Raw genomic sequence first — 25,470 nt, 5'->3', positions numbered from 1 at the left:
CGTGTTGGAAGCATACCCTGCCTAGCAGGAAGGTGAAACTGAACATCAGATTTATTATGAGCGACTGATAACGCCAACATTTTGCAAATTTGTAGTTTATTTAACGGCACTGTCAATAATTCACAATGTAATAAAACATTCAATGATTTGGATAGGCCGATCACAGTGGCCGCACGGTGTAACGTATGAACAGTCCGCTCGAACACTGGGAACGTGGATTCAACTCCCACTCGAGGCATGGGTGTCTGCGTGTGTGTATTCTGTGTTTATGTTGTCCTGTGTGTAGACAGCGGCCTTGCGACGGGCTGATCCCCGGCCAAGGTCCTATCGACTGCGACCACGTCTACAAGGGCTGTAGAGCCAAAGATGACATGGAGGGAGGTGAATTGGAAAGGACGTGAAGGGATGTGGGTCGTAGTCCCATTCAAGATGCTAGGCACATGTCTAGAACAACTGAGGAAGATCACAGAAACCCGCACAGGATAGTCTGTGATCCGACCGAGATTCAAAGCCAGCACTCCCTGAATAGTCCAATAGGACAGAATCTCTGCAGCACAAGTCAAATAAAATGTCGGTTTGATTAATACTGTATCTGCCCCTCTGTCCGTAACGATCTGTACGTCGGAATGCATTAATGGTAGCGCTTAAATGCGAATAGGTAGAAAAAGAGGTAAAGTTGTCCCTGTGCTTATTTAATTAAGCATCACGCCATGCGGACGTTTCGGGAGTGGAGGTATAGCTCCACCACTCTTGACCTCGGCACTGGATAGAATTGAGTGATCAGCTTTACGCACCAGCCTCTTTACCCCCGGGGAAAGGGGTCCTGGAACCCATTGGATAGGAGGCCGTGTGGGCCCCATAACCGGTCTGGGCGCTGTGGAGTTGAGAGAAAGCTTCTGCCGCTGCCAGGCTCTCCAACATTTCAACACAAGAAGATCCTTTAAAAGAGAAGATTCGGATGAATTCTAATTTTGCTGTTAGATGCGCCGGTTCGAATCCAAGCCAAAATTTTTATCCATTCTTTCCCCACAAGGAGAACTTTCAGACAGTGACGCCCTTAGGCACATTTTCATAGTAACCACGGTCACGAAGCGTGTTCTGAAGGCCACAGACTCCGAGAAGCGAGGAACATTAAACGCAAGTAACCACCACGAACAACAAAAATTGTTCCTCAAATTACAGTTCACATTTTCCTGCATGAGCACGCTACTGAAAGCTTCCTCCGCCTGAGATCATTAACGTTATATTGCAAACCCTCGTCCAACGCGGGGGACGGATCTCTTGAAAGCGGTAAGATTTTTTAATCAGCGTTGGAGGAATATGATATTGATGAAGATAAAAAAAAACCCCGTGGTTTCAGTCCACAAGCGAACTATACCGACCGAGCGACCGCCGCTTGTCGGCGAAGTTAGTGCCAACTTTAGCGGATAGACGGTGTCGCGTGGTCAATGCAACGAATCCCCACGGCCGTTAATTTCGGTTTTATAGACCGGAGCCGCTATTTCTTTGAAATAGCTCCTGAATTATCCTCACAAGGCTGAGTGGACCCTGATCCAGACCCACTACTTCTCAGAAAATTTGGTAGCGCCTGGAATCGAAACCGGACCTCTGGATTTGTAGCCAGGAACTCTGACCACAGACCACAGAGATGGTAGCAGATGCGGGAACAAAACCGTAGAAGATAATATTGTGACATGTTGACCCCTACCTCCCCAGCTGCACGTAGCGGTAACGTAGCGCTCGCGTAATAGGCGAATAATCACCCCGCATCCTGGTAGCTATGCAACGCGCAACGCGCGGTGACGTCACGAGCGGAGCCGAAGNTCCGAGTTAGTTCCGAGTTAGCCAGCAACCAGTCAGTTGTATTCTGGCATTTGGAGTGTACTAATTGTGATACTGCAGATAGCAGTAGTTCTAAAACTGTCAATTGGGTGATTGTAAGAGCGAATGTAAAATAAAATTCGCTATATAAAATACGGCGTGAAGTTATTTGTCGCGATATACGCCCAATACGCGACAATATGAATGTTGAAATAATAAGTGAATAATGAACTGAAAATTGTTTGTAAGGATTCTTTTCTGGCTTATCTTGAGATGTCATCATATCACCTTCCTTTACGGACTGAAGAAGAAAACGATATTTATCATCCAGTTTAACCGGTCACCAGGCCGAGGTGATGATTTTAGTAGTCTCAGCAATTTATCGCAAAACTCGTTAATTGCGTCGGGTTACGTAAATAGGACAAAGAAGGAAATAAATTTCAGGCGGATAATAACGTTTCACTGATTTTGTTGAAAGTACGTAGCTATGAAAATACTGTAAGAGATTTCGTCGGCGTTTAGTTGCTATGAGCACTGTGTCACGTCCACCAACTACCAGTGTCACCTTGACACCGCCAAGGTCAGTCTCAGCAGGCTGCACGAGCTCGAATAGTTATCGAGCGTCAGTTGCTACCTCCATTTTGGGAAGCCTAAAAATTCGCGCGGTCACAAGTTAAGGGTGTCAGTGTTATAGAAATCAGCTGATATTATTATTATTATTACGTGACTGCATGCCGTGTCTATTGTTCTTTCTGTGGAGATATCAGGCTTGCGCGTAAGGCTGACACCTCACCGCCATCTGTGAGCCGATTTTCTAGATAATCTGGGAGTCTCGACGTCTCACAACCCTATGGGCCTCCACGGTCTGTTACAGGGATAGCTTTACCTTTCATGTAAACACTAAGTCAGGCTTCTTGGCAAGTTACCAGATGGTATCTGCAGTTAGTAAAACATCCATAAACCAAAAAAGTATTCAACTAAGTAAATTAAAGTTCTGGTTAGCTACGAAAACTTACCGGCGTAAGTCCTTCTGTTGGGTTCCTTGATGTGTCTGAATGTGTTGATGATTTCTTGTGGCGCCTCAAGCAGTTTCCCAGTGTTGCCAGCATGCACGGCAAGATGGCTCAAGTACAAAAACAGCGGTTTGCCCGTGTCGTGTTGCTCGATAATTCTAAGGGCCTCCTCTGTGAACACTTCGGTCGCGTATTGCCCTTCCAGGTTCCATGCTGTGTCCATATTCCTCCGGAAATCGTGACCACTCAAAATGTTTCCATCAGGGTACTGCGCAGTCAAACATGTACACTGCCCACTGCGGACCTAGTTACTGATGTTGTACAATTACTTTTTGTCACAATTTTCAGTTCCAAGTTATTTCTGGCTCTCGCTTTCTATGAAAATTACCGAACAATCATTTGCATTCCGCATACCGACTAGATCAGCTTGGGTTAAAAGCACATAGCGCTAAAACCACCACAGTCGAAAATGCCGACTTGTTAATCAATTAGCACAGCTCTTCCGTCTAAGGGGGACCATAAGATATGATTTGCCGATGTTCAGAAGAAAGAACATACATTCGTAATGTATCCTATAGACCCGTTACTAAGTAATGACTATAAACAACGCGCTGCTGCTATGCAACAACTGCAGTATAAACAACTATACGGCAGCCTTTGCTGAGTAACGGTGTTCAAACATGTTCCCGTGGCAACGATTGAACTACAACGAGGAACGGTGTTTTCTACGCGGTCCGTTCAGAGAGGTTATAAGCGGGATAAGTCTAGAATTTTTGTTAGTTGTGAGACATTCGCCAGCCAGTAAGTACGTAAGCAAAGGACATTGTTAGGATCCGTTAGCAGGAAACAACTAGTGAAAACAAACTGAGAAGACTTAGTATGTCCTGTAGTGAGAAGACGAGTCCATGAATTAGCGAGAGTGTTATAATTACATGTAATTACGACTTGCAAGTGGTCAGTAAATTCAATTACCAATCCAAACTGCGTATATAGTCACGCCATACAAGCAACAATATGATTCGTATCACATAACGTTTGTTGCTCATTTGAGGAAGCAGTGAGAGTTCATTGTTCTCTGAAACAACCGCATTTGTCCTCAAGAGACGTTCGTGTTCCTAAGAGGTACTATTGCGGGACTCGAAAGTCGAAGGGCTGAAACTTAATGCATTAAAATATACGGAAGAGTATAGGTACGCTCTATTCTGCCCTCTCTAACGAGAGGACAGGTCTGTCGTTTACGATTGCTGTTGGTCCTTGCCAGCGCAGTCATTCTCGGCTCCAATTGCCGCAGGACTCACGGCCATGTCTCAGATTCGACACTCCCCCAACCTGGAGGGCCAGGACCCCGTATTTATATCCACCGGCATAGTGGCTCAATTACACCCTCAGGCACTGTTTTCCATTTCCGTCGCCTCAAAGTCAAATTCAGAGTTACTTTGCGACTGGCGGTTTACCGCCAATCAGTTCATCTTGAGACCCACGAGCAGAGATTTTTTCTTCAACTGAACCCTTGCGGTAATGGTCCTTATGTAACATCTTCCCTGACGAGAAGATGGGTTTGTCTCTTATGAATACGCTTGGCCTTTTATCAAGTGTGCGTATCGCAGATATAGGAGTAGCAAGGTATTGAAAATTCTTCCTTTTGCACTACACACAAGTCCTCTGTCAGTACGGGCTTCACAGAGCAGATCATGCCTTACTTACATCTTCTAACTCAAGTCAAAGTCAAAGTCACATTGCGACTGACGGTCAGTCAGTCAGTAAGTCTTGGTGTCGAGAACCATCTGGGGCTCATGATCAGATATTAATTATTACCGTTTGACAGTTACGGTCTTGTTTCTGTGGGGCGCCCTCTCTGACGAGTAGACGGGTCTGCCTTTTGTATATGCTGCTGGCCCTTGCCAGCTCATTCTTTCTCGGGTCCGAGTCCCTTGGGACTCGCGACCATATTTTACTGTTTCAGATTTGAGACTTTCCTTTTCGTTGCCTCCTACGACTCGCAGGGTCACGGTGGAGGTATTCGACACCGCCTCCACACGGGTGAAGCATAACTCAAGTGAACTACTAGTTCTCGTTATATAGCCTCCGCATGGACCGCACAGAAAACGTCTCTTCCATTATTGCGTATTCTCTCGTCGCCGAGGAAACAATGTGTCCACACAGCCGTTTCCTAGTAACGACTGTTTTACTGTGGTCTGTTTACACAGCTGTTATTTGGAAATAGGCTGACATGTCACAATATTAATGACAAATCTGGAACTATAAAAACAAATAAATGACTTGAAGAATGTAGCAGAGTGAAAGGTTGAAACGTCATCCGAATAAAACAAATATCAAACAATGTATAGGGCTCGAGATAATACTGATATAATGGATTAACTGTTGTCACAGGAAGAGGATTGAACTGGCTGAATTTGTATGATAAAGTTAGGGAAGAAATATTGGTGTAAGGTACAAATCGCCTGTAGCAGACGAACAATGTATTCACAGTCCGTTGTGGGATAAACTTAAGGAACAACAAGAAGTACAAATATTATGTTTCTGGACATTATCCATCTTCCTGTCTTTATCTAGAAACACCGCCCTCCTTAATTTCCAAAGCACAGCGTTTCGGAGACTGGATTCTGTCTCCTTCTTCAGATAAAACCTACTCATTTGGGTTCAATCGATTGAGCTAGTCCCTAACTCCGGAGATGGGGACGAGTACTATCAATTGGGCTCAACTGAGTAGGTTTTATCCGAAGACGGAGACAGAATCCAGTCTCCGAAACGCTGTGCTTTGGAAATTAAGGAGGGCGGTGTTTCTAGATAAAGACAGGAAGATGGATAATGTCCAGAAACATGATATTTTTCTACTGTACCATCGTCACAAACTTTTACATTCCAACCAAGACGTAGATTTCAGGTATGAGAAAGCGTATAATCGTAACGTTTCGTGACAATGTGCACGGGATTCTTCTGCCTCAGAATAGGGACAAGTGGGGAGCTTTTGTGAAGGCGGCAGTTAACCTTCACACTCTGTAGGAGGCGATTACTTCCGTATTATCTGAGCAACCAAGAAATGTGTAAACAGTGAAAGTAAGTAAAGCTATCTCTGTACGAGGCCGTGAAGGCCCATAGGGTTGTGAGATGTTGAGGCTCCCACATTATTTAGACAATTGGCTCAAAGATGGCGGTAAGGTTGTCAGCCTTACGCGCCGGCCGCGCTTTACACCCCAGGAAAATTATTTAATTAATTCCTGGTACTCATTTCTGTTAGAGGCTGAGTCGACCCCAGGGCCATAGTGGGGCTAGAAGGATTAGGTCATCATCATCATCAGTAATCTGTCAGACGACAGGTCTACATTCTCTTCCAAAACAATTCCTCCACTTAATGCGATCTAGAGCTTTCTCCTTCAAATGACAGTATCCTCTTCTGTCCCCAAGGTCATCCAGCATCTTCTTACCTCTTCTTCATCGTCTTCTTGTCACTTCTATCCGCCCTTCTATCTTTCCTTCAATAACTTCTTTTAGAAGGCAGTTTCTGCGTAAAACATGACCAATCCAATTAGCCTTCCGTTTTCTTATTTCGTGTAGGATATTCCTCTGCTCACTGACTCTAATTAACACTTCTTCATTTCTCACATAATCGGTCAAACTGATCTTCTCCATTCTTCTCCAACACCACATTTCGAAACTTTCCAGATGTTTCTGATCTACTGCCCTAAGTGTCCATGTTTCAGCCCCATACAGAGCTATGCTCCAAATGCAGCATTTCACTAGTTTCTTCCTCAAATTTAAGTCCAATTTGCTGGTAAAAAGATTCTTCTTCTTGCTAAATGCAGATTTTGCCATGACGATCCTGGATTTAATTTCACTAGTACTAGTCAATTGAAAAAAAATCCAATGACCTCATCGGTACTTGAACCGACGACCTTCCGGCTTGTAGCATAGCCCCTCAACCAACTACGCTAATAGTACTTTGTTTAGAAAATCTTGTGGCAGTGGTTGTCAAAAGTTATGGTAGTCAGATCCCCTCTCTTATGTTAAGTTCGGTTGAACGAGCCCAGCAGGCCAATAGGACTGTTTGGGTAAACCTTCATGTGAGCGCTACTGGTGGCGCGGCGGTCGCTACTGCTATTTCTTGTGTTTCTCTGGAACTGAACAGAGCATGTTGGTGGAGAGCTACTGCGTGTACAGAAAAACGTATTTGAATGATGCACTTTGTTCTTAATCTGACGATTTAAGGTTAGTTTAAAATAGGCAGTATTTTAAACATTGGTAGATGTTAACATTAGAGTTTAGATAGATATTCTGTACCGAATTTTAGTGAGCTTAAAAGCTTGCTTTAACCAATTCCATTATATCTAGACTGTCATTGGTACCAACAGTTGTTATACATCAATGAAACTTGTTGGGTGAATAGGTCCGCTTTTAGCCTAACTTTTTATAATAGTAACGTAAAAGAAAAGGTATCTCTGTAACGGGCCGTGGAGGCCCATAGGGTTGTGAGATGTTGAGGATCCCACATTTTCTAGACAACTGGCTCATAGATGGCATCAAGGTTGTCAGCCTTACGTGCCGGCCGCTCTTAACCCCAAGAATATTCCAAGGATATTCCTGGTACTCATTTCTGCTAGAGGCTGAGTCGCCCCCAGGGCCATAGTGCGGCTGGAAGGATTAGGTCAATTGAAAAAATCCAATGACCTCATCGGTATTTGAAGCCACGACCTTCCGGCTTGTAGCATAGTGCATCGACCAACTACGCTACCGCGTGCCCCCAACTTTTTATAATGAAGTTTCATTTACTGAACTGAATAACCCTACTTCGATCCTACGGCGGCAGAATTTACGAATAGAGCCCCAAAACGTTTCTAATAATCAGAAGCTTTAGCCACGCAGCAGAATTCTCAAGGCAGCACGAACTGCCTGCGTAGCAAAACAGTTGAGGAGGGAAATGCCATGGAGCCAACAAGTGGGCAAACTATGGACAGCTCTGGTAACAGAAGCTCGGCTCTGTGAAGTAGTGGTGGCCTATTCACCCGTAGGCTTTCCCGTGAATAGGGCAAACCGGAGTCTTTAAATAATCCGGTGCAACATTTAGGCCGGAATACAATCACGACAGGAAAAAAAGTATTGTGACATGTAAACCCAGTGCCAAGTAGCAGCTGTGTAAGCAGGAGATAGTACCACAGTCGTTGTTAGGGAACACACTGTTTTTTCCGGCGATGAGAAAACACGCAATAATGAAAGATATGCCTTCTGTGCGGTCCGTGCTGGGGCTATACAACGAGGACTAGTAGTTCAAATATATGGTCGTGAGTCACGTGGAACTAAAAAACAAGGATCAGTGTGCTGCCTAGGGCCAGCAGCTATTTAACAGCCAGCTGAGTTAGTTAGCTGGCGAGTTCGAATATCTCCACCTTATCCCTGTGAGTCGTAGGGGGCGACGCAAAGGAACTCAGTGCCTGGGGGTATAACCGGGCCACCCTGTTCCTGGGGGATATAAATACGGGGACCTGACCCTCCAGGTTTGGGGAGTCTCGAATCTGAGACAGTAAAATATGGTCATGAGTCCCGCAGGACTCGGCCTCGAGAATAACTTCGCTGGCGAGGACCAGCAGCAATTGTAAACGACAGACCCATCCCCTCGTCAGAGAGAGCACCCCGTATCAGCGAACCCGCAAATGTCTTAACAGTAACAAAATTCTGGTCTTTGGCCCCAGATGCGGACTTCACACCAAGATACGAAGATTGGCCTACTGACTGTCGGTCGCAACATAATTTTGATTTTTGAGTTAAGTTAGTCGTGAGCTCAGCTGGTAGCTGAGTTCGGTGACAGTTCGGGAATCCAGAAGAAGGGGAACGTCCGTCGTTGTTGGCCGTTACCAAGCAACGGCTAGTAAAGGCCTAGAAGACTTTATGTGTGCTGTAGTTACAGTGATATTTGGAGTGTGTAGCTCAGTGCGGCTGTCGCAGTTTTCCATAATTACGATTGTACGTGTCCAATACATCCAATTTCCAATCCAAACCTCGCCTATAGTCAAAATCACAAGACAATATACATTATTGGCGAAAGATCATCCTTACCAGTAATGGCTCTGGAATAACATTTCAACCACTGAATAAAGCGCACTGGCTGATTGTTCATTTTGTGTTTAGGGTCCTCGCTATCTCTGTTGGTTAGCCAGACGTGACGTTCTGCACATCTTTGCCAGTCCCTGTCATGCAGCAGGCAAAATAGCTTTACAGTATTTTACATCTACAGCAAACTGTAAAATATTCTTGTGCAGGGAAGAGAAATATACCAGTCTTTTTTTTTTCAGGCTGCAGCTGCAATTCTCGACGTCTACAAATATTCCTCGGTTCACGGCGGTATGAATTACGAAATTTCGCTCACACGAACTTTTATAATGTAGGTCATACACTCGGCGTTGTTTTATCATCCGAAAGAGAATCCGCTCGTCCGAAATCCCTTCCGAACAAAAACGAACACGCCAAGATGAAAATGGAAACAACGTATCTGACACGAGTACACGATTTCAGCTTTCGGCAACACGACGCACAAAATGTCTAGAGCTTACCAACGTTTCGGCAGATACCGAAGTTGGAATCTTAAGGGGAAGTCCCTATATACAGAGTGTCCCAGGATGAAAGTCCATCTATCGGCCATTCTAAGCAAAAATGTGTACTTGTACATGTGTCCTATTCCGAACGGTTTCCGAGATAGAGCTATTTCACTGTACAGTTCCAAAATTGTTGACAAGAAAGAGGTATTACGTACTGTTTCCAATACCAGTATTAATTGTTCAAGTGACAAAGTTGGTACCGTTTACGTATTATAATACATTTTCGAGAACTCCACCGTCAACGTCAATGCACTTTGCAACTCGTGTGAGGACATGACGTGCTGCTCGTCTGTGCAGTGTACAGTGTTCTGTACAGTGAAATAGCTCTATCTCGGTGCAATTCGTGTGAGGACATGGCGTGCTGCTCGTCTGTGCAGTGTACAGTATTCTGTACAGTGAAATAGCTCTATCTCGGTGCAATTCGTGTGAGGACATGGCGTGCTGCTCGTCTGTGCAGTGTACAGTATTCTGTACAGTGAAATAGCTCTATCTCGGTGCAATTCGTGTGAGGACATGGCGTGCTGCTCGTCTGTACAGTGAAATAGCTCTATCTCGGTGCAACTCGTGTGAGGACATGGCATGTTGCTCGTCTGTACAGTGAAATAGCTCTATCTAGGTGAAATTCGTGTGAGGACATGGCATGTTGCTCGTCTGTACAGTGAAATAGCTCTATCTCGGTGCAACTCGTGTTAGGACATGGTGGCTGCTCGTCTGTACGGTGTACAGTGTATTCTACAGTGAAATAGCTCTATCTAGGTGCAACTTGTGTGAGGACATGGCATTTTGCTCGTCTGTACAGTGAAATAGCTCTGTCTTGGTGCAACTCGTGTAAGGACATGGCGTGTTGCTCTTCTGTACAGTGTACAGTGTACTTACAGTACAGTGAAATAGCTCTATCTCGGAAACCGCTCGGAATGGGACACATGTAAATATATATTTCTTGCTTAGAATGATCGACACTGTGACCTCCCAGAATATTGGCCTTTTTCTCCTGTGATAACTTGTGATATACATATTTGGCAGTGAGAGTTGTGTGACACTGCTGCTCCCATCTTCCACCCTGAAGATGGATGGCAGCAGGCTTGTCGAAACCGGCTTACTACTCGTATCTAAGGGACTATTAAGCGTCTGTGTTTACGTTAATAACTCTATCAGTACGTAATAACAAAATGAAGAGCAATTTTATGATATTTTAATGAATAATGATTTAGACACACTATGTATGGGAGCGGTCGTAGCCTATTTTGAGATACTATCCTTGAATTTGCCTGGGGGGTCTGTGAGAACTCACAAAATTTTCAGTCAGGATAATTGGCATCCTTCTACCGACATTCAAGGGGCACGAGGCGGCGTAGTTAGTTGAGGCACTATGCTGAAATCCGGAAGGTCGCGGGTTCGATTCCCGATGGGGTCATTGGATTTTTCAACTGACCTATAATTCGAGCCCCACTATGGACCTGGGGTCGACTCAGCCTCTAACATAAATTAGTTCGAGGAATCTTCCTGGGGTGTAAAGGGCTGCCGGAGCGTAAGACTCACAATCTCACCTTCATTTGTTGGCCGATTCTTTAGAAAAAGTGGGGGCCTCGATGTCTCACAACCGTATTGGTCTCCACGGCCGATTACAGGGATTACCGAGATTTAAACCAGTAATTTCCCGAATGCAATGCAATTCTGCTTCATCTGTTGAGTTAGCCTACTCTGTCTGCAACGTAACATAACCATGAAGAGAGCAATATGAGATTTCCCAGCCATCAAAACCAAAATCTCTGCAAAAAATGTATTTCTCGTGGGGTCATTTCGTTTCTTATGATGTAACTTACAATATCTTGGACAATATGGTCGTAGTAGCTTATGGATCCAGTCCAGTATCCAAGATGTGAATCGAACCCTCGGTATGTAGGTGTGAACTCCTTTCTGTAGAACCCCAGATGCCACTTCCCGACTGCTCTAGTGACGTATCCTAAATCCTTGAGATACTGCGGCAGGATCTTCCTGAGGGGCAGTCCCCGAGGCTCTGCCGCCAACATTGGGTAGCCCTGCATACCTTTAAGGACACGAAAAACGAGTTACAGGCTTGTGGTTCAGTCTCTTCCTTCAGAGTAAAGAGAATATGTTTTATACCTATAAAACTTAAGTATTAGTTTTTTCGTAGTCCATGTACTAAAATTCAGCATTTCGGAAATTAGGGTGGAAATATTTTGGGGTTTAAATAACTGTCAACGTCACCTCTATTAATATGTAAAACTAACAAAGTCCACGAGCAAATGCGCATGTCTACGGACATCGGTGTACAATAATATATGAACGCGCTACTTGTAACAACCAAAACAATTAACGTTAGCAACGCCATAATTTATCTACTCTATCCGTTTAGCGGTAACGTCCAAACCGTCGAGTGGCGAGCCCTTCTACTGCACGATGATGATTATGCCGCACACCCTTACATTCGAGGTGACCTCACCATTATGTTTACATTTTATGTATATAGAGGGACACAGCATCAACAAAACAAATTATCATCAAACAATAATAGTATTATTGCTATTTCGTCCAACCGCCTCTGTGGTCTAGTGGTCAGAGTTCCTGGCTACCGATCCAGAGGTCCGGGTTCGATTCCCGGAGTTACCAGATTTTCTGAGAAGTACTGGGTCTGGAACGGGGTTCACTCAGCCTCGTGAGGATAATTGAGGAGCTATTTCAAGGAAATAGCGGCTCCGGTCTGGTATTCGAAATTAACGGCAGTGGGGATTCGTTGCACTGACCACGTGGCACCCTCTATTCGCAAAAGTTGGCACTAACTACGCTGACAAGCGGCGGTCGCTCGGACGGTATAGTTCGCTTGCGGACTACCGGCCATGGAGTTTGTTTTTTGTTCTTTTATTATTATTACGTCCAAGCTACCTTGAATTTCTTTGTGTTCATGTGTTTGCTTTATTCAATTTTTGCTCGTGTTCTTTTTTATTTTGCAGTTTATGGCAATGAAACGCTAAGACAAAACATCACATAAGCATTCGATCCCGAAATGGCATTATAACCAATGTATAACGAAGCGGCTTATAGCTGCTCGGTTGTTTAGCTTGTTAATACAAATGTCAACGCTATTTAATACCGTACAATCCGCTTCGCGTATCGGTAACTAAGCATTTTCCATGCAAACGACAAAAGCTGACTGCAAATCCACATACTCGTATTGACAGAATTAATACCAACTGCAAGCAGAGCGCCAGTAGTCTTACCAGCGCCCAGCAGTATTACTGGGTTATGGCACAAATATTTCTCACTCTCGTGGACTGTTACTTTCCTGGAGAGAATTTCGTAATTCGAATCGGGTTTCCCATTGGCGCAATGTTATATTGTGGGGTTATGGTTCTCAAGAAATGACCAATCAAACGACAGAAAGAAAAACGTGACAAGGAAACACTAATTTTATTCACAAAATGAAACATAAAAGTATAAGAAACAATTCAGTATGCTGTAACCATTGGAGACAGGAGGCACGCGGTAGCGTAGTTGGTTGAGGCACTATGCTACAAGCCGGAAGGTCATGGGATCGAATCCCGATGAGCTGGATTTTTAGGACGCGCAATAGCTCAAGCGGTTAGTCGCTGACTTCCCACCGCGGCGGCCCGGGTTCAAACCCGGGTCTGGTCAAGTGGGATTTGTGGTGGACAAAGTGGCGCTGGTTTAGGTTTTCTCTGAGTACTTCGGTTTCCCCTGCCAATTTTTATTCCACCAAATTCTCCATCATAATCGCCCGGGGCAGGTACAGTAGGCCAATCAGTGCCCGCCGTGCCGAGTGGACCCAACTGGACTCCACCCCCCACTATGCGAATTATGCTAAACACACAATAAGTTATTAAAATTTTTTATTGTAGAAAAGGACGTGTTAGTTTCCATTTTCGTTAAAAGTTTTCGTTTTTGTTCGGAAAGTATTTCAGATAAGCGACCTTGATTTCAGGTGCCAGTAAAGGGCTTAGGGTTTACTCTACCTTATTAAAGTTCATACGAGAGAAATTTCCTAATGGCAAATCTTCGTATAGCGAAGACTATTAGTGTGACGTAGATAGGGGACACATGGGTCATTGATTTAAAAATAAAAATAGTTAATGTTCGTTATAATAGGCCGTAAGCCCTATTCCTTGACATGCAATTGTAAATAAAACAAGTATACAGTAAAACCTGCCTTAAATGGACCCTTTATTAAACGGAAATCTGTCTTAAATGGAAATATTTTTCAGGTCCCTTGACTTTGGGGCTGAAAAAGATGTTAAATAACCTGGATTAAACGGAAACTGTCTAACGCGGACAACGGAAATCAAAATAATCCTTTATACGGAAAATTTCCAGTCTTCCGGAATGCATCGTTCAGAATAATTTTAGGCATCCTATACATTCTACAGAATTTTGTTTTCCCTAACTCTTTAAAATAAGCTTCTAACGGTATTGCACTACCTGCACTGAGATTCAGCAGAATTCTTTTCCCCTTCTGGAAATTGTATTCAGTAAGGGCTCTAGGCCTACAGTTGTACTTTAGTCTAGCAGTTGTCATCATGGCTACAAAGACAAGAGTTGTGCTTGATCTTAACACAAGATTAAAAGTGACTCGTGCGAGTGAGCGAGATAAATTGTCTATTAAGCAGATCATGAAGATGTTTAACGTCGTTACAACTCAAGTGTATGAGATTCTAAAGGAGAAAACGGAAATTTTGAAGCGGTGGGAAACGTGCTAACGGAAAAATAAAAAGAGAACTTAAGAAAACTGCAAACGAAGACGTTAATGAAATAGTGTGAGAGTTGTTTGTCAGTGTGAGGGCGAAAAATCACCGGTTGTCGGGTCCTATGGTACAGGAATATGCTAAAAACGTCGCTGAAAAACTGGGGAAGACTGAATTCAAAGCATCTAACGGATGTTGCAGAGTTTTCGCAAAAGACATCGGATAGTTTTAATGAACTTTGTGGTGAATCAAATGATGTAAATAGTGAGACCATTGAGGAATGGGAAGCTAAACTGCCATCCATAATCGAGGGATATGAACCTGAAAACATAGCGAACGGTGATGAGACTGGACTGTTCTTCCGCGCGCTTCCGAATAAATCGCTATGTCTGAAAGGTGAAAAATGTTTATGAGAAAAACTGTGCAAAGAAAGATTGACTGTTTTTATGTGGTTTTATGTCAGGTGAAATGAAGAAAACCTTGGTGATTGGCAAGGCAGCAAAGCCACGATGCTTCCGAAACATGGACATATAGAAACTTCCCGTTCAGTGGAGATCCAACAAAAAGGCATGGATGACGTCACAGATCATGGAGGAATGGTTAACGGCCTTCAATGGTAGAATGAAAATGCAAAACCGGCATGTTTTGTTGTTCTTGGATAACGCAACATGCCACCCCCATATCGAACTTTCCAACGTGTGACTTGCTTGGTTCCCTCCAAACACCACTAGTGTTTCTCAACCAGTGGATCAGGGCATCATTCGGAATGTTAAGGTCCACTATCGTAAATTATTAATGCAATCTTTGCTCGTCAATATAGATTCTACATCATCCGCCTCTGAACTTGCAAGATCTGTCTCGGTTCTAGATGCGGTTATTTGGATAAGTCAAGCAGTAAAGAAGTTGTTACCAGAAACTGTGACAAAGTGTTTTGAAAAGGCAGGATTTTCTATGGTAGAAGTTACTCCTAGTGTAGAAAATGGGAATGACCACAAGGACTTACAACATTGCATGAAAGAAGCTGCTTTCAGTAACTGCAATGCTGAGGACTACATCAACATAGACAAAGATGCGCAAACAGAACCAGACACAATGGATATCGATGTATTAGTTGAGAATTTTAGAGAAAATCGAAAATGAAGAGAGGAGGAGGAAGAGGAAAATGACATTGTGATAGAAGAAGAAAAGTGTAGAGTCAAGACTTATCAGGAAGCTGCCAACAGTTTAAAGGTACTGCAGGAGTTTGCCGTGCAACGGAATGATTCAGACATGCTTACTCTAATTTCTCAAGCTAAAGTGTTTGTGGAAAGTCAGGCAGCCAAGAGAGTAAACTGCTTGCAAAAAACTCTGCCGGAGTTCTGGTAAAATTATAAATAGTGAGTACTGCAATTTTTTCCTGTTCAGTGTAATGTTTGCATGTGTTCAATGATTATAGTGTGAATAAATTAATGATGATGATGTTTTGTTTTGTCTCAAATACGGTTAGGTTCTGGTTTATTTATTATAGTATGCCTTGAATAAACGGAAACCCGGCTTCAGCGGAAATGTTTTCTGGTTCCTTGAGATTCCGTTTAAGACAGGTTTTACAGTATTTTACAGTTACAGTTTTTCCCTCTAGTAATGGAGGCGAAGGATAAAACTGAATAAGCAGCCAACTCAAGGTGACACGCTGCAGTTTCACTATCTTGCTCACGGAATGTTCTTTGAAACAAGGAAACGTTAAGTGCTCACTCGGACAGAGCTGGAACAGGCTGAGCACTTTTCCTGCACAGTCACGGTGAAATAATCAATACAAAGCAACAAGGAATTAGCAAAGCGTTGCCGAAGGTTGTAAGCATTGATTTAAACGCATTAAATCTGTATGCTGTTTAAAATCGAACACAAAATTTACAAGAATATATTACTAAAAGGTAAAAAATTCCTTGAACTAATTAATTAACTCCGCGGAGCTGAATCCTTCCTTTTCAAAAGAATCCGCCACTGGTCCTTATCCTGAACTAGATTAATCCAGTCAACTTGACCCTACTTTACTTTTCTAAGATACATTTTAATATCATCCCAACAACGTCTAGGTCTTCCTAGTTTGGCTCTTTCCAGCTGGCTTCCTTACCATAACCCTGTGAACATTTATCTTCCCCCCAATGCGTGCTACATACCCTTACAATGTAATCCCCCTTGACTTGATAATTCTAATTATACTTGGCGAAGAGTACAAGTAGTGCATCTCCTCATTATGCACAAGAAGTCGGGGTATCCCACTCGGGTTGTTTATACATGGACTGGGATGTTCGAATATATGCTGATCCCCGTGGTGAATGTTATTGCTGTGCTGTAGCTCTTCTGGAAAATGGAGCGATACCACTAAAACCGAATAAAAACAAATGCTGACACAGTAGTGTCTATTTTGTTTCTTTTTTATTATTTTTTATGCGAGTGTCCCAAATTATACCTTTACGTAAATAACACACAACAGGATGCATACCATAAAAACATCAGTAAGGTCTAAATCAGTAAGAATAATGCAATTATTAAAATAAATAAATAGTTTATTACGTACTGTCAAAAGAAAAAAGTGCATTTTTTTTTTTAGTTTGGCGCTACAGCCCTCGTTTGGGCCTAGGCCTACCTCCATGAAACTCTCCGTTTCACTTCGGTTTACTAGATCTTACGCATATGGTAGGACTCTTTGGGCGAGTGATCAGCTCGTCGCAAGGCCTCTACCTGTACACAAACACAGAAAAACGTGCACAAACGTCCATGCCCTAAGTGGGATTCGAACCCACGATCCCGGCTTTCGAACGAGCGAAGACAGTGCCTTAGATCGCTCGGCTACCGTGACCCAAACACTCATATACTCGTACAGAATGTGCAGACGGATGGACGCGCTTGAGAGAGCGGTGCTGAAGAGGAGAGTCAGTGATGAGAACAGAGAAGCTTCTGCAAATGTTCATGATACATACGCAATATTGTTAGAGTTATCAAATTCAAACAACGAGAAGTTCATGTAACATGCATCCGAGAGATAAGAAATTCATACAGAAACCTGCAAGGAAAAGGCCACTTCGGAGGCACGGTCTAAGGGCCGCCATACACACACAGTTTGGCCTCTAGTTCGGCCTGCACAGTTGAAGACTGAAAGGCAAAACTGACGTGTGTGGTGCGCCCGGTCAGCCAATCGTTTGGACTGTTGGCCTGTGGGAAACCCGTCAGTCCGTCAGTTCTGCCTGCAGGACCGTAGCACGTGACGTGTGTGACTCAACATTATAGGCTGGAAGACCGTGATTGTGGCATGAAGCCTGCCGGTGTATGGGGAGGAAAGGGACGGGGTAAACTGTCACAGTTTTGCCTGTAAGGTCGATCGGAAGGCCAAACTGTGTGTGTATGGGGGGCCTTAGTGTAACCGATCATTACCTACTGGCCTAATTCTTAAATATTAATACTCAGGACTTAATACCAATCTTGTACTAAAGGAGACTTATACTCAGTTTTGCATTAACTATTCTAAGAATCTACGGCGAGGAATGTTTAGATAAGGTCTACTAGAGCTGCATATGAATCGTGTACACCTCCCACTAGCCCAGTTAAAGAAACTTTCAGAACATTTTCAATCTGTAGAACTGTGTGGAAGCTTCAAGAAAATTCCTGATGTAGAAGGTTCTGGAATATTACGCCGTCCAAGAGTATTTAAAGGACTGATTTCCGATGGCGCGGAGCTGATCATCAGAGTGCAGCGTTCAGTGCAGCAACACCAGTATGCCAGTATTCAGAATGTGTGCGTACATGCAACAGTCAGTGTATTCATTGCAGCCATTGGCTGTTGCGTACAGTTGTGTACCAGAACAATTGTATCTGTGACCTGAAGTGACTAATTTGTAAAATCTCGTTGTATGGTGGACAATAAATCAAGTTCAACAGTTTCATCAGCGAAGTGTGATCCAGTGACTTCTTCCATAAACCCTCTCACGTCGAAGCAAGGCCCGTTAAGCTCTGAAGAGGATGTCATGCTCACACCCTGAACACTGTTCCCTTTTCCTGCCCCTCAAACTATTCTCAACACTTCGATGTGGTTCTAAGACCACGTGTTGTCCACAACCTCAACAGAGGCTACGCCTTCGATGCCGTGAAATAATATTAAAATGTATATTAAAGAATTAAAATATAAGGCGCCGATCACATTGGCCGCGATGTCTAAATCATTAAATGTCTTAGTCCAATCAAACACTGGGATCCTGAGTTCGAATCACACTCGAGGCATAAATATCTGCGTTTCTCCTGGGTTTGTGTTATCGTATGTAAGTAGTGACCTTGTGACCGGGCTGATCCTCCATCCAAGGAGTCCTACCGACTGTCTGTGAAGTCTGTACTTCCAGAATTCATTCTGAATGAGAACAGGCCACAGAGCCGACTACATCAAGGCAAGGTAAAGTTGCCCCTGTGCTTAACGAATTAAACACTACGCCATGAAGGTGTATGAGGGAGTTGATGTTTAGATCCACATTTTCTTGATCTCGGCACTAGCTGGAGGTGAGTGGTCAGCTTCACGTCCCGGCAGCTTTGCCCCGGTACCCATTGTAGAGGAAGCCGGGTGGACCCCAGAACAGGTTTGGACGATTTGGAGAAGAAAATATTCTGACCCTATCGGGACTCGAACTCCGACCCCTTGGTCGTCCAGCCCATAGCCGTCGCTATACCGGCTATGCTGCTTCGGCTCCTAAGCAGTCAAGGAAGAACAGAAAATGATGAGGATGACTTGAGGATGCGTAATGGATTCATCTGGCTCAGGACAGGGGCCAATGTACTAGTGGCTGAACGCGGTAATGAACCATCAGTTTCCATACAAGGCGCGGAATTTGTTCACCGGCTGGGCACTTCTAACTTCAAAAAGAATATGCATAGGCCTATAGACCTACAAGTTGGTGTGTATGAAACAAACTGCTCCGTTTTCTGGCTCTGCTGTTTATTTACATTACAAAAACAAGATGCGTGAATTTGTACAACAATAGAGACTAAATATAATTTGTCGTACATTTAACTCCAGTAAAAATAACTCTTGTATCCTAAAACAGAGTTACTCGAGCCAGAGTCTCCTTCGGCCTCATTTATAAATTAGGAACATCTTTTGTGGCCACAAAACTTATCACTTTTCACGTGTAAGGTGAGGAGCGAGACAATATGACTACCCCAATTTGCAGTGGCTTGCTAAAGGGGAGCATATGCATTGGTCAGTACTCCACAGATAGCAGCATATACTGTTGGCTCTGAATTTGTTGTGGCACGAGGGAAAGTCAGCGAATAGGTGACAAATTGATATAAAAAGTGGAACATCTGCTATTTGAATCTAGAAAAACTTTTATTTCTCGACACATTCTCAACCAACATTAATACACTTGACCCATCGCATTACCAGTGCTTCGAAAACCACAGCATAAAAATCTTCTGACTGTTGTCTCAGCCACTTCCGCACCTCCGCTTCAAATTCTTCATCAGCGAAACGTTTGCCAAGTTTCTCGACCCACATGTGAACCGCTTTACACGACAAATACTTCGGTATGAATATCTTCGCACTGAGTCCTTTTGCCCCCCCCTTCAAAAAACCACAACAGAACGCTGCTCTTCGGTGTTACACGCGGATCGCCATTTTTAGTACTAATAGCAGCCTCTGAACTTGCACATGCGCGTCACTTACCTAGACCCTCATCAAGCTGGGCTGTGTCCAGCACGAGAAGCCTATTGCATCCGTCACAGCTGTTTCACTTCTTCTTTTGACATATTTACTGATTCTCCCTCGTAAAATACAAGCGTAGAAATAATAATTCACAAAAGATAGAAAATTCGTCTCAAGATTATGAAAAGGCTTTAAAAAATTAACTTATCAGTTATGATTGAAACTACTAGCCGCACGAGAAATTGCAGGTTGCCCCGCACTCGAGAATCGCTGGCTTACAGTGTGATGCGCTTTTGTCTTTCGATAGCCTGGAATGGCGTGACATGAGCACATCCTGTAAATGCTGTTCATTCATAGAGGGATCTCGAATCACAATGACGTAAATATGATAATTTACCTGTGTGTATGGGGTATAAACCAGTCATTAGTGCAGCTCTTGTGGGCGAACAGAGGGGTTGAACATAGTGGCTGTTGAGAATGACGCCATTATAGCCCAGAGCGTCTATATTAGGAGTCGGGATCTGGTCTGAGCCGTGGAAACTCACGTCATTCCAACCCTGAAATTTAAACATTTCAATAAATTCATGGTCTGCTAGTTACATTTTCCTTATATTCTACGTATGGTCATTTTTATGAAGCTTATGAACAGAAAACTGCTTTTCTTATGATGGATTTGAGGTTCCCATAAAGAATATTACCTCCTGGGATGTTTCTTTTTAATTTCATGGGATGGGGTGAGACTGAGTTTACTTGGTACGCCGGTCACTAATAGTGCTATTTAGCAGCCCCAGGTGATAGATGATTATGGAGCATCCTCAATACCACTTTGTCCACCCAAAACCCCACACGACTTCACCTGTGATCGAACCTAGGCTTCCGCGGTGTAAAGCCGGCGACTAACAACCTGTGGTACAGCACGACCTCCTGGGATGTAACTCCGTGTAATGCTGTAGAAGTTCGTCGATGTTTCGGATGAATGATCTGCCTCCATGTTCAGAGTCTAAATGAAACAAGCAAATAACCAGCAAGGCGTAGGCGGTAGACAGTCGTTCCGCTTGTCTTGTTTATTCCTAGACCGTACAGATTTTTGTTAGTATCTCCCTTTACCGGACTACACGGAGTCACATCCCATTAGAGAGTAGTCTTCATAGTCGCCTCTATGAGAACCTCAAATCCTGTGCTGCATTTGTTTTAACAGCTCCACCGCTACGCACTGGATATCTCGGTTCAAAGTGCGACCCATTATATTTGTATATGGTATTCTTGAAGTATCAGTCAACACAAGTCCACAATAAACACATCAGTACTACTGTATTAGTGTTTGTTTCTCGTTCGATTTGTGTTATAATATTAATCGTTATGTATGTATGTACGTGTATGTAAGGGTTGCGCCGTAAAAACCGGCCCCCGCACTGCGACCTTCAATGATCTATTGTGCTTATATTAATCGTTAAATCTTATAAAAAATATATATATCGTTTAAAAATAAAATTCCAATTAGCATAAAACTTAATTGTAAATTTTAGTATATCTGAAAGCAAATTATCGGCCTATTATTCCATTTGTTAAAATTTAAAATTAAAAAGTTCAAGTTCCTCTGTCTTCTTTTGTCGTTGCGTATAATGTATGACATATGCATTGTATATATAATATGGGGTCTTCCTTCAACGTGATGACTTCTTCATAACAGTTTGGGCTACTATGGTAGTACTATTTTGTATGTTATGTTGTATATTGCATGGGAGCGAACAGTCTTCCTGTTGTCATTCCATTAGTGTGGTTCTGCCTGCCAACACTCACTACGGTCGCAATTAATGCTCTTCTTGAGGGTAAAGCGAAGGGACAAGTGTATCAGTGTTGGTGAAGGATATATCGAGAAATAAATGTTTTCTCTAGGTTCGAATATCAAATGTTTTACGTTTCATACCCATTTGTTGTCTATTTACTGACTTTCCCTCTTATGTATAGGAGAAAGTGGAAATTGGCCTTATGCTTAATTAGTATTAAGCTATGAAAGCTTAAGGGGTAAAGGAGGTATAACTCCACGTATTATCAACCTCTGAAATAGATGGAGATAAATGGAAAGGTTCGCTCTACAATATGGACTCTGTGGACAAAAGAAAGATCTTTCGCCCCTGTCGGAAACAGAACCCAATTTCCTTGGTTGTCTGGTTCGTATATTTGTCGATATGCCGTGTGGGCTGTGAGCAAATGCCACGCTCTGATTGCTGCCTGCTTCACGCTGGTTTGTTGATTGTTTATTCCTCGACTCTGGAGATGTAGGTGACATGTTCCTCCAGAATGACGGCGTTAAATCCCAGAAGATAGAACTCTTCATAGCAACGGCTGTGAGAACCTCAGATAATAAGACTTCCATCAGTTTAGCCCACCCATCGAGCAATGTTCGAAAAACTAAACTGCAAGCAGACAGAAATCGCTCCTTATATGAACTTCTCACGAGTCTGGACAGCTGGCAGGATAACAGTGCTGCATTATACAGAGTGTTCAAAAGTACTACAGGCTTTAAGTGGTATAGTACTCACTTAAATGAGTAAAAATTCCTTGTCAACATTTGCCCAAAAATCAGTGCCTGCGAATTTTCGAGAAATTCGAATATTGAGAACAACGGCAGAAGATTCTGGAACCAGTGTGCGAGGAATTGCAGCAGCTGAAGTTATCGGTGTTTCCCTTGTCTGCAAAATTCTACATGGGCAATCACTTTAACCATACCACATCCAGCGAGTGCAAGCACTCATTCCTCATGATCATCGTCCAAGGGTGGTGTTTTGTCAGTGGTTTCCCGCAAATGCATTGCAAACACACAGTTTGTAGCTAATATCATGTTTACTGATGAGGTGGGGTTCACAAGAGACAGTACATCTACATGTAATAATACCCGTGTCTGAGTGGATGATAATCCCCACATCACCGTGGCAACACTGTCTTCCCGTCAATGTCTTGGTGGTCACCTTAAGTGATCAACAATTAGGGCTTACATAACAGACCAATGGGTGCAGTGTACCATAGTTTTTTTGTTGAATGATTTACTACTTGACACATACGTATGTCTCTTCTTCAAGGTCAACATCATCGGTTTATGCATGATACGACGCAGAGGCCCCATCAACTGGCCTGCATTATTTCCTGACTTCAATCCGCTGAATATTTGACGGTGGGGACACGTAAATTCTTTGGTTATATTCAGCTCCGAACAGTGACTTAGAGATAATGCAGCAACGGGTACAGAATGTCTGTGAGGAGATTCAATGAAAACCGGAAATATTCTATAGAGTGCGCACCGCTGTGAGTAGAAGAGCTGAAAGTCGTGCTGAAATGTTGGGAACCACATAGAGCACACAAACATCACCCATATGTTAGCAGGCACTGGTTTCTGGACATACACATATGTTGACAGGAACTTTTTGCTCATTTAAGTGAGTACTACACCCCCTTAAAGCCTGTAACCCCTTTTTAACACTTTTATTAATATAATAAGGTAGTTTACCTGTTGTGATTATGCACTTACATCGTACACTCAAAGCTCGGTCGGTGTCTCCTTGTGGGTTTTCTTCTCCACGTGACGCACTGTGAAGCCTGTAACCTGTGTGAACTCACCATGTCATCTGCGACAATGAAGATGATGTGAGGTGGGGAAGCTAGCGCTGACGTCACGAGCACGAGCATGAGCAAGGCCGGTTGTGGCAGCATGTCTGCAGCAGCAGAACTTCAGCACTGCACAGAAAGTGTGAACTTCCTTTCCCCGTGTCTTTTATTCGCCATGACCACCCGGCGACACTGTTGCTCAGGGCGGGGCAACCTTCCGCAACTGAACACACGTGATTTTTGCGTCCAGTGTCACACATTGAGCCTTGGAACTCTCATACTACAGTCACAGATTCATGAAGGAGAAGGTTCCGGGCAAATAAACTGTGTGACCCCAATTCGGGTATAAATTTTGTTTTCTCATATGCGGGGACGCGGTAGCGTAGTTGGCTGAGGCACTATGCTACAAACCGAAAGGTCGCGGCTTCGATTCCCGATGAAGTCTTTGGAATTTTCAGTTGATCTAATCCTTCCAGCCGCACTATGGCCCTGGGGTCGACTCAACCTCTAACAGAAATGAGTACCAGGAATCTTCCTGTATGTGAAGGGCGGCCGGCGCGTAAGGCTGACAACCTCACCGCCATCTGTGAGCCGAAATTTGCTACAAAGCGTAGCATCATTTCAGGAGATTTAAACTTGTCCTACGCTATTTGTAACCTGAACGCGGCGGCAAAGGGATTTATACTATGGCCCTCTGCCAGAGGAACGAATAATCTGTTGAAGCTAATCAGAGACCAATCAAGATGGGTGACAAGACTATTTACAGGACACTGTCACTTTAAAGGACACCTTTTCAAACTGGGATTGACAGATGATCCCACTTGTTTAAGGTGCCTAGAAGATGTTGAATCAGCCACACACATCCTATGTGATTGAAGCCATAGCTTATTTAAGATTTCATCACATGCAAGTGATTATTATGACGTCCCATAAATAGGGTCCTACATTACATCAAAAGTGTAGGATAAATAAAGGGTTAATCAAAGGGGAAGCACAATAGATCAGTGATGGTCGCGGTTCAAGGGCAAAATGACTATGGCCCATCCTTACAGATATATACTCGTACAAACATACACACAAAAATACATACTGTAACGTGTTTGGAGTAGATATTTCCATGGTAATGCAATAACAGCGGGCCGTTGCGTAGGAATTGCAGAATCAACACACGTATTTCCCCAGAGATGGAAGGTTCACTGCGTAGCAACGGCCGCGGATTTATAAGGGGGTTAATGCATCCGCCGCGACAGAATTGAATAGAGCTGTGTGAGAGAGAGTCTTGAGAGTCGCCATAGAAGAGAGCTGAAGTCTAGCATTCGCCGAGTGTAGTCGAGAAACGACTATAGCAGAAGGATTAATTGTGACATTATAAGTGTAAACGCGAAGGAGAATAATATTTGCTACATCACTGACCTACGCGAAGTTATTTGTCGCGGTAACGCGGAATGCACCAGCGGAAGTCGGGCATTTGTAAATAGATTGGTATGGGAAAATGGGTACACGCAGGTAGTGGATGGTCCCACCTGAGGGGATGTATTGCTGGCTGCATATTTAGTCCGTCCGGAAAGTTCGTTCACCTCTTGCAGCACATACAGGGGATCAGTCACCATTGCGGGGTATTATTAGAAGTGGAATGGGGAGGAAATTGCTGTCGACCTCAAGTAGAAAGGCTAGTGCCGGTGTAGCATCAAACAAACGTTTCAGGGCTGCAAACTTTCCTCCGGCATAAATACGCAATTCATTCATCAGTAATCCGTCAAGACGACAGGTCCATAGTCTCTTCTAAAACAGTTCCTGCACTTGATGCGATCTAGAGCTTTCTCCTTCAAATGAAAATATCCTCTTCTGTCCCCAAGGTCATCCAGCATCTTCTTACGTCTTCTTCTTCGTCTTCTGGTCACTTCTATCCGCCCCTCTATCTTTCCTTCAATAACTTCTTTTAGAAGGCATTTACCGCGTAAGATATGACCAATCCAATTAGCCTTCCGTTTTCTTATTTCGTGTAGGATATTCCTCTGCTCACTGACTCTAATTAACACTTC

General features: G+C 43.5%; 1 protein-coding gene across 3 annotated transcripts in view; it reads right to left on the bottom strand.

The window, feature by feature from the left end:
* Window positions 1-23,567, bottom strand: part of LOC111868003 (arylsulfatase B) — a 36,832-nt gene extending 13,265 nt beyond the window's left edge. Inside the window, exons 1-4 of one of the 3 annotated variants that reach the window (XM_023858318.2) lie at window positions 23,441-23,567; window positions 20,223-20,382; window positions 11,266-11,489; window positions 2,838-3,102 (exon numbers count right to left, since the gene is read on the bottom strand). In XM_023858318.2, the coding sequence (XP_023714086.1) occupies window positions 2,838-3,102; window positions 11,266-11,489; window positions 20,223-20,382; window positions 23,441-23,533 (742 nt within the window). In that variant the 5' untranslated portion in view covers window positions 23,534-23,567. The other 2 variants (XM_023858319.2, XM_023858320.2) reach the window with 2 other exon arrangements.
* Window positions 23,568-25,470: the final 1,903 nt, after the last annotated feature.

This window comes from Cryptotermes secundus, unplaced genomic scaffold, assembly GCF_002891405.2.
Source record: "Cryptotermes secundus unplaced genomic scaffold, Csec_1.0 scaffold508, whole genome shotgun sequence".
Lineage (NCBI taxonomy): Eukaryota > Metazoa > Arthropoda > Insecta > Blattodea > Kalotermitidae > Cryptotermes > Cryptotermes secundus.
Note: the sequence above shows the minus strand (reverse complement) of the source record. Positions and strands in the feature narration are given on the sequence as shown.